The sequence below is a fragment of the Mandrillus leucophaeus genome, unplaced genomic scaffold (genome assembly GCF_000951045.1).
Source record: "Mandrillus leucophaeus isolate KB7577 unplaced genomic scaffold, Mleu.le_1.0 Scaffold249, whole genome shotgun sequence".
NCBI lineage: Eukaryota > Metazoa > Chordata > Mammalia > Primates > Cercopithecidae > Mandrillus > Mandrillus leucophaeus.
In genome coordinates this window covers 1,811,554-1,821,523 of record NW_012102576.1, presented here as the reverse complement: position 1 = coordinate 1,821,523, position 9,970 = coordinate 1,811,554, and the positions used below count along the sequence as shown (strand labels likewise).

Sequence of the window (9,970 nt, the reverse complement as noted above, 5' to 3'; positions counted from 1 at the left end):
CTCATTGTAATGTTTATTTCAGAGATCTATTACTTCATTTATTTTTATAGAAAAAGTTAATTTCATTAAAGATTGTCCCCATTTTAAATAACACACAAAGTTTCAAAGTAAGAAACTAAACCCATTATGGTTTATCTAGATATTAGTTTTTACAAAAATCATTTTAATTTTTCTATTACAGTCCTGGAGCAGAGCAATTCTTCCCTGAATACAAGAACCCAGAAAGGTACATTTTTATTTTCAACGTTCAGATATTAGTATAATTTGGACCCAAAAGTGATATGGTTATTCTGAACTTTTCACAACACAAATAACAAAATCATTGTAGAGAACATGTATTTTTTTGTGTGTGTTGGTAATCTATCTATCTATCTATATAGATATATACACATACACACACAATGTATTTTCTGATTTCATAATCCAAAGGCATGCTTTGGAGAAAAGTATTTAGAAAAACAATTTAATTTTCGAAAGTGGTTACATCAAATACTATAAGCGATGGTGAAGTTTTGTGCTAAAGTCTTTAAAAATACTTCTTTCAAAGATCTATTCATTTAGTTTTATAGGAAAAGTTAATTTTATTAAAGATTGTTCCCATTTTAAATAACACACAAAGTTTCAAAGTAAGAAAGTAAACTCGTTATGGTTTATCTAGATATTAGTTTTTATAAAACTCATTTTAATTTTTCTATTACAGTCCTGGAGCAGAACAATTCTTTCCCGAATACAAGAACCCAGAAAGTACACTTTTATTTTCAACGTTCTGATATTAGTACAATTTATATTTTGTGTCTGGTTTAAGGCATGTAAAAGAATGATGGCATTTTTGCAGAAAATAAGCCATAAAATTCAGCCATAAATATTTATAAACAAAGATTATAAGGCAGCATTTCCTTTTCTCCAATAAGTAGAAATACTCACTTAAAATCATTTTACTCTTTTTCTCCCAATTAACAGAAGTTTCCTACTGCTATGAGATGATATGAAATGAATAATTTTACTATCCTAAAAAAGCAGTTGTGTATCAGTGATGTTCAAGACATGTGTAGAGTGTATTTTTGTTTGTTGGTTTGCTTTATATGGGAACACAATTAGGAATGAGAGGCTAACCCTTGTCTGTGCATGTGTGTATGACTGACTCGGTTATTAAAAAATATATATTTATAAGCCTGTAAGGATGCATAAGTATGTTAAGCACATATAGGTTTATACTGTTGCAAATATGTAAATGAATTTTCATTTGTAAATATTCATATTGTTCTGCATAGTAATTCATATCTTTATTTAGTACGTCATTGTGGCCATTGTCCTGAGGAGTGGATTACATATTCCAACAGTTGTTATTACATTGGCAAGGAAAAAAGAACTTGGGCAGAGAGTTTGCTGGCCTGTACTTCAAAGAACTCCAGTCTGCTTTCTATAGATAATGAAGAAGAAATGGTAAGATATAAATGTTTCAAAGATTTTATGAAAAGCTTCTTTCAGTGAATAATACATTTGTAGTAAGCATCTATATGTGTGTACATGTATTTATCTTATATATTTTCAAGTTTATGTAATATTCAATTGATTGACTTAATAATGTATTTAAAGTTATATACTGCTAATGTACTTTTATTTTCAGTTTTTGTTTTCAAAGAAAACCATGCTTCTATAAATACTTTCAATACACAATAAATTTTGCTATCTAATTTTATCGGGCATGATATGATCTGGTCATGCAGATTGATCACAAAGTGCATGAACTCATGTGATATAAGTCAGATCATGAAATAAAAGTTTCCCGCTCTAGCAGTTCCACCCCTGTGTGTACACTCATCACTTATCCTGACTCCTCTCCAAAACACTGCCTTGACTTTTAATATTATAAATAGCATTTGCCTCTTCTTGAATTTATATAAAGGGAATCATACAGTGTGAATTTCATGTCTGTGTTTTTCACTCCTATCTGATATTTGTGCAATTCTTCCATATTATTGCAGTTATCAGTAGTATGTTACTGTTCACTGCTGTACTATGTACAAAGAACACTAAGAATCCATTGAGTCCTTGTCTCTGGATGGGGAAGTGGGTCTCCTGCCCTCAGGGACAAAGAGGACCTTGGGTGGTGCACTGGTAGTCATGGGGTCGCTTTGCTGATCCTCCTCACCCACATCCACCCTGGTATCTCTTGGAATGAGAAGGAAGCACTTCCTCTGGCTGTATTGATAGCAGGTCTCCTGGTAGCTCATCCTCGCCAGTGGTACCAGCCTCGCCTGGTGTTGTGGAGGGGACTCCCCTTCAATACAGAGCAGGAGTGAGCTTTGCTGGGCCTCCTCCTGTTGCCAGGTTGGGTGTGGGGAAACAGCAGGCTTAGGTCACCTTCTTCTGTCGGGTGGAGGACTTCACATGCTGGCTCAGATACTTTGTTGAATCCTGATGATAGGGTCCCAGACAATTTCATCTATCTCTTTTCACCTTTCAGAGTTCTCCATTGCTTTTGTCTTTCATTAATCCCAGAGTTTATAGTTATTTTTAGTAGGGAGTAGCAGAGAGAGATGAGTCTACACCACCTGGTCAGGACCACTGTTATTCCACCAAAACCAAATCAGATAAAAAAGTGAGGGCTTGTCTAGTTAAAGAATGGTGTGGTGCCCAGAAAACCCAATCTGTAGCTTCTATGTCATTTATTTCTGAATGACAACCTCTCATTTCTCTTCTAAATCTCCAACTCTGGGACATATAGTACAAAAATAGATTGATTTAGTCACAGTATCTGGAGGAATGAATGCACAGTATCAGGAAATTTATTTAAATCCTTCCTGTGTTTATTTGGTCAATTGGGGTAACTATTATAATGCAAGAATTAAAATGTCTTTATTAACATGAAAATAACAATGAAAGTACTAAGTATAAACATTTAAGAGTTCATTTATATCAAAATCATAAACATTTATGAAAGTTTTTGGTACCGCAAATAGTGGTTTTCAACTTTAATATATTGTTTTTGTAATGTTTTCATAAGTATTATTTAAATGAAGATTCTTTCTTTTCTTTTAGAAATTTCTGACTGCCATTTTACCATCCGCATGGATTGGTGTGTTTCGTGACAGCAGTCATCATCCATGGGTGACAATAAACGGTTTGACTTTCAAACATGAGTAAGTTGTTTTGTACGGTGCTATATAAAAAAAATATAAAGGATAAATTCAGAAGAATAATACGAATAAATTTATGTGGAATCATATACATGAAGAAAGATGTGGAAAGTTAGTGAAATGTTGATATAAATATTTCACAGTAGACCATAGTAGTCCCTATATGTCAACCGCTCATTGGTCAGCTAGTAACTTTCTTGGTTATGAGATGGAGTAGGGATGTCTAATCTTTGGCTTCTCTGGGCCACATTGGAAGAATAGTACTGGGCCACACATAAAATACACTAACACTAATGATAGCTGATGAGCTAAACAAAAAAAATTGCAAAAATATCTCAGAATGTTTTCAGAAAGTTTACATATTTGTGTTGAGCCACATTAAAAGCTGCCTGGGCCACATGCGGTCCATGGTCCGTGAGTTGGACAAGCTTGAGATGGACTATCAGGGAATTACAGTGCTTGTTTTCATTAAAAAGCCACCCTTATTTTATTTAAGAATATCCTCAAAGTACAAGAGCACTGCTGTTGGCATATTGCTTATAATTTTTTATTAGTAGTTATTGTTGTCAATCTCTTGTTGTGCCTAATTTATAAATTAAACTTTATCATATTTAGGAATGTGTAGACACAACACAATCTCTCTATAGGTTCTGTACTATCTGCCATTTCAGACATCCACTGGGGTCTTGAAACACATCCCCCGTGGATGAAGGGGGAACTACTGTATTGAGTTTTCAGAATAATGACTTTTGGTAATAGTATATGAAAAATTTAATTACGCTTTTTCTTAAACTTGTTTTCTTACAATACATGGAAAATGTTCTTGTCTCATGAATCACTTGCATAAAATGTAACAGAATTATGGATTTTTCTCCATTACAGGATAAAAGACTCAGATCATGCTGAATATAACTGTGCAATGCTACATCTAGATAGACTTAAATCAGTCGAGTGTGGATCTTCAAAAAGATATTATTGTAAGCATAAGCTTTAGAATGAAAGTATTTGAGTTTGCAGTGCATCAGATAAATTTTATATTTGTTAACATAGAAATGATATGATTGCATGTCTTAAAATGAATTGCATTATTTGCTCTAATAATAAGAAAATTCTAAATAAATTATTGAAATATAATACACACAATTTAAAAAGTACAGATATCCTAGCATTTAGGTCGGGCTCATGTTGCTAAACATGTTTGTGGCATTCGGCCTTCCTAAAAGTTGCATGTTATGTGGGTCAGTTTGTATGAAGTGTCAAGAACAAGCAAAACCATGGAGACAGAAAGTAAAACAGCGCTGCCAATGCCTAAGGGAGGTTGAAATAGGAGGTGGCCACTAATTGCTAGAATGTTTCTTTGTGTCAGTGATGAAAACTTTTTAAATTTCAGTAGTGGTGATGGTGGTAACTCTGTGAATATACTAAAAATCACTGATTTTTAATTATTTTAAACAGATGAAATTTATGCTATGTACATGATACCTCAATAAAGCTCTCCAAAAAAAAAATAATAATAATACTGTCCTGAGATTGCTTGAGTCTGCATTTAATCTCTAAAGTAATATTTAAAGATTAGCTTCTTGACTTTTCCAATCAATATCATATTGTGTCCTTCAATGTACTGGGTTCAATGTACCGGGATCTCTTTAATTCTTCTCTATTATATTATATATTTTGGGGGATTGAATCATACGAAATGCAGATATTTTACATTCATGCTTTTGTAAATGGCATTCTGATTTTAATATTCCCTTTAATAATTTCTGTTACTGTAAATAGTAATACAATTGATGTCTGCATTTTGATTTTGTATCTAGTTATTTCACTTATTTTACATATTTAAATCTATCATTTCAAACGTAGATTTTTCTGGATTTTCTATATAAACAGCAATTTTATCTGCAGATAATCACACTTTTATTTTTTCTATCCATGTGCCATAACTTATTTTTTCTTCATTTATTTTCTCTGGCTAGTGCTTTATATCCATAGTCAAATAGAAGGTACAATCAAATTTTGCATGTATCATGTGTATCATTTTCTGGTTTTGGCAAAAAATAATTCAGCATATTATTCATATTTACGAAATTTGGTGTTCTTTTCATCATATCTTTCTTATATTGAAGCAGTCTTATAATAGTCATTTTTTCTAATAGATTTTATCAATTGTTGTAACTTTTTAATTATTTTTTGTTACTCAGAATGATATGTGTTTTCTTTATACAGCATTTTATAAAACAAATTAGTTTTATTTTTGTCAAATGTTAAACTAGAGTTTGTTTCCGAAACAAATCCATGCAGATCATTGTATATTGCCCCTTATAAAATATCAGTGCACATATTTTGTCTAGGGTAAGATTTGTTTCTTTATCCATGTTCACAAGGATATTTGACCATGTTTTTATTTATAGCTATGTACTTGAAAAAGTTTTGGTCTCAAGGCTATCTTGGGAAGATTTTCTCTTTTTCTATAACCTGGAAGCATCTGTCAAGAGTACTGCTTTAGTCATGAAAAAGGATGGTTTCATGTCCTTTGCAGGAACATGGATGAAGCTGGAAACCATCATTCTCAGCAAACTACCAAAAGGACAGAAAACCAAACACCACGTGTTCTCACTCATAGGTGGGAATAGAACAATGAGAACACATGGACACAGGGAGGGGAGCATCACATACCGGGGCCTGTCGGGGAGTGGGGGATTGGGGAAGGAGGTATTAGGAGAAATACGTAATACCTTTTATATTAGGTATTAGGAGAAATACCTAATGTAAATGACAAGTTGATGGGTGCAGCAAACCAACCTGGCACATCTATGCCTGTGTAACAAACCTGAACACTGTGCACATGTACCCTAGAACTTAAAATATAGTAATAATAATGAAGAGTACCACTTTATTTTTAAATGTTATCGTTCACTAGTGATGCCATCTGAGTTTGCAGGCTATTTTTGTAGAAAAGTTTATGTCTAAACTAATGCCTTCAGTACATGTAGGGTTTACTCAGATTTCTATTTGAGGTACTATATTTTGGTAATGAGCATTTCCTAGGAATTTTCCATTTCATATGGACATTAAATGCATTGATAATATAGTTTTATCGCCTGTTTAATAACTGTAAATACCATAATGGTATTGCCATGTTTAAACTGGAAATAAAACATCTGTGCCTTTTCAAAATCTTCCTTTAGTAGTCTTTTGTGACCATTCATCTTGATAATTTATTTGGCCCATATGTTATTTAGACATACATTACTGAATTAAAAACCATATAAGGTTCTCAGATTTTTGTTTATTGACTTCTATTGTAGGTAAAATATAGTTAGAACATTTTCTATGAAACTGGAAATGTTCATCCCTCTATAAATGTGGTTCATGTGGTGAGGTAGTGGTTTTAAATGTTTTTTACTTTTTATTAATTAATGTTAAATTTGAATAGGTACATTTTGACTGTCTCCTGGCCAAGCTTGCCTATTGGTACTACATTGAAATTGAGTATATGTGTGAGTGCGTGTGTGAATGTATTCATATGAATGATAGTTACTTGTCTAGTTTAAATCTTTCTACAGGCTCACTGGCCTGTCTTGTATTAAGCATCAAGAGAAGAGTCTTTAAAATCCCATTTATGATTGTTTACTTGTTCACTTTATTCAATTATATGTTGAATTTGTATCATTAGGTATATACAATGATAAAAAATATATTACTAATGGTTTGGAAAATTAATTTATCGTTATGAAGCATATTTCCCCAATTTCAGTACATTTCATCTCAGCTCACTGCACCCTCGACCTTACCTCCAAGGCTCAAGTGATCCTCCCACCTCAGCCACCAGAGTAGCTGGCTACAGGCAAATACCACCATGCTGGCTAATTTTTGTATTTTTTTGTAGAGACGGGATTTCATCATGTTGACCAGGCTGGTCTTGAACTCCTGAGCTCAAGAAATCTACACGTCTTGCTCTCCCAAGTTGCTGGGATTACTGACATAAGCCACCGCACCTGAGTGCTCATGTACCATTTAGCTTGTGTTTTTAAAATCTACTTTTTCTGCCCTCTTTATTTTTAACTAAGTGACATTTTAAAAATTACTTTTCCCTCTCTATATAGTTTGATTTAAGCATTAGTCATTTACAACAAATATTCCTATTAAAATGCAGTTAGTTATGATTGGAAAATAAATCAATGAACAATATAATGAATGGATTTTTATATTTCAATCTGGCGTGGTGATATAGTACAATATTGTTTAATAATTTATTCTTCCCAGAGACATCTCCTTTAGTAGAAGATTGTAAATATTAAATGTGATGCAACAAGGTAAAGTTAATACAGAATAAAATCAAATTAGAACTGTCTTTACATGAATAATTCAGGGTGAAAAACAACCCAAAATATATGTTTGAGGATTTTTAAAAGTATTTACATGATTGCCTGTGGAGAATTAGTCAAGTACATGCATACATAATAATAGGTTTGTTGATCAGTATAATTTAGAGTGTAACCAATAAATATCATGACAATGAAGAATTAATTTGAAATTTTATAATCATTATGGATGTAATAATACTTTATATGTACCCCAGACTTTAATAATCAATATACATCAAATTGTGAATGTCCAACATAATTTCTCATACACATATTTAATTGAAGCAGATTTTATTTTTTTAAGAAAACAATAATGAAGTAGTTTCCATAAAGTGCAAATCTAATCTTAATTATAAATAATAGGATGACTTAAAAAAATTGAGCCAAACAAACATTGCAGAAAAGATGTACTACACTGATATCAGTCTCCTACCTAATTCGTTATTTTACACAATCAGTATGAATTAGAAATAATAAAATGGCAATTGTGTTAAAAATAATTAAATTTTAAATAAATTAAATTATAAATAAATTAAATTATAAATTAAAAATAAATAATTGAGGGCTAATATGTGCCAGGTTGTATAAGTGTTTTACATACATTGTACTTTATAAATTACTTTCCCCAGTCTAGATTAGTAAACTGGGGTTTTAGACACTAAGTAACTTTGTAAACGGTCATGCATTATGAGTTTCAAAGCTCTAATTAATTTTAGGTCTCACTGGCTACAGAGCTCATTGACTAGATTATCAAATTATATTTTCTGATTTATTACAATTACTTACACAACCAAAGTGACCCTCATTGCCTTTTAAAACAGCCACAGTATCTTTCTGAAAGTTTGAACCTAAAGTGTTCTTTCATAGATGGTCCAAACTTAACATTTATCATTTTCAGTTTTCCTATTTTAGCCATTAAACCAACTAGCAATCACTTCTGTAAAATAAACAGTTCAATGATTTTCTATAGTAATTAGTTTATGCCTAAGTTAATGTAATATTTTACAAGGTATAAAATATTTCTTTAAAATTTTAACAGTTTTTCTGATGTCCTCAATCATTCAGAATAAAAAACATTTGCCAAGACTTCATGCCCTTTTAGTAAATGAACGTAAGTCACTAACTTAATGTACTTTAGTATTAAAAGTTGCTCTATACGCTAACAAACCATTCCTCCATCTTTAGCACTCAATCCTTACATTAATGAATTTTAAAATTGTCATACAATTAGTGCATTTTATTTTCAGATTTCAATTTTAGTGTTTTTACACAGGTATTGGTGATAAAATATTTCTGTAGAATTTGACTTTAAATTAATGAAGATATTTATTTTCATTTACTTCTTAGTTTTCACAAGCGTATTGTTTTTTATTGTTCCCATTAACAATATTGTGTCAAATACAGAATACCTTTTAAAAAATGACCTATTGTTTAAAGAGATTTCAGTTTAAAACTTTAGGAAATTGGTACTAGACTTTTATATTGGTCAACAGCAAAATGAACATTATTACTCAGCCACCAACACATGCAGTTTGCCTATACCAGGGATCCTGTCAAAATATACACCATTTATAACTTCTTAAGAGCAGTTATCATAGAGCACAGTCCCTGACATCACACAGCTGCAGAGATGAATAAACAAAGAGGAACCTACTCCGAAGTGAGTCTGGCCCAGGACCCAGGGAGGCAGCAAAGGAAACTTAAGGGCAATAAAAGCTCCATTTCAGGAACCGAACAGAAAATATCCCAAGTAGAATTAAACCTTCAAAATGCTTCTTCAGATCATCAAGGGAATGACAAGACATATCACTGCAAAGGTAAAACATTAAATAGATCTTCAATATTATCGTTCTAGGATGTGCAGTTGAATGCAGAAGGGTGGGGAAAGATTAGGGAATATTTTGCACTTGTGACAATCAGAGGTCAAAAGTCAGGATCTAATATTCTAATATGAAATCTGAAGCCTGATTTTATTCAGGCATTGTTCAGTTGTAATCTGTGATCAACAACTCATGGAGCATTATATTTACTGAAAATGAACTGGTATATTCTGAGAGAAACATTACTATAGTAGATGTAGATTTAGAGGCCAGAGTTTATCCTTTTTTTTTTTTTTATACTTTTAATACTTTTTTATACTTTTAATTCTAGGGTACATGTTCACAACGTGCAGGTTTGTTACATATGTATACTTGTGCCATGTTGGTGTGCTGCGTTTATGTTTCCCTGTGCATGTGGGTTCTCTTATATGTAAACCTCATCAACTCTCTATCTCCCCTCTCTCAGTGCCTCTATTTCTCTCCCTGCAGGTTTACTGCCACCTCCAGAGAAGCTCACTGCTGAGGTCCTGGGAATCATTTGCATTGTCCTGATGGCCACTGTGTTAAAAACAATAGTTCTTATTCCTTGTAAGTGTATTATTGAAAGATTATAAGGGAACTTTTCACTGTAATGACTGGAAAT

The 9,970-nt window shown here is 32.3% G+C and overlaps 3 protein-coding genes across 3 annotated transcripts in view; all 3 read left to right on the top strand.

Moving 5' to 3' along the window:
* LOC105542010 (NKG2-C type II integral membrane protein-like) overlaps nucleotides 1-4,134 on the top strand; it is a 7,800-nt gene extending 3,666 nt beyond the window's left edge. Inside the window, exons 3-6 of the mRNA XM_011983365.1 lie at nucleotides 182-226; nucleotides 1,292-1,443; nucleotides 3,043-3,143; nucleotides 4,023-4,134. Coding sequence (XP_011838755.1) covers nucleotides 182-226; nucleotides 1,292-1,443; nucleotides 3,043-3,143; nucleotides 4,023-4,134 — 410 coding nt within the window. The remainder of the gene's footprint in view (nucleotides 1-181; nucleotides 227-1,291; nucleotides 1,444-3,042; nucleotides 3,144-4,022) is intronic.
* LOC105542012 (NKG2-D type II integral membrane protein) overlaps nucleotides 1-9,970 on the top strand; it is a 65,467-nt gene that overhangs the window by 1,503 nt on the left and 53,994 nt on the right. The gene's annotated exons all lie outside the window — the stretch shown is intronic.
* The window catches only part of LOC105542011 (NKG2-F type II integral membrane protein-like), a 14,492-nt gene continuing 13,659 nt past the window's right edge, over nucleotides 9,138-9,970 (top strand). The window contains exons 1-2 of the mRNA XM_011983366.1: nucleotides 9,138-9,324; nucleotides 9,817-9,915. Of these exons, the coding sequence (XP_011838756.1) occupies nucleotides 9,138-9,324; nucleotides 9,817-9,915 (286 nt within the window). The remainder of the gene's footprint in view (nucleotides 9,325-9,816; nucleotides 9,916-9,970) is intronic.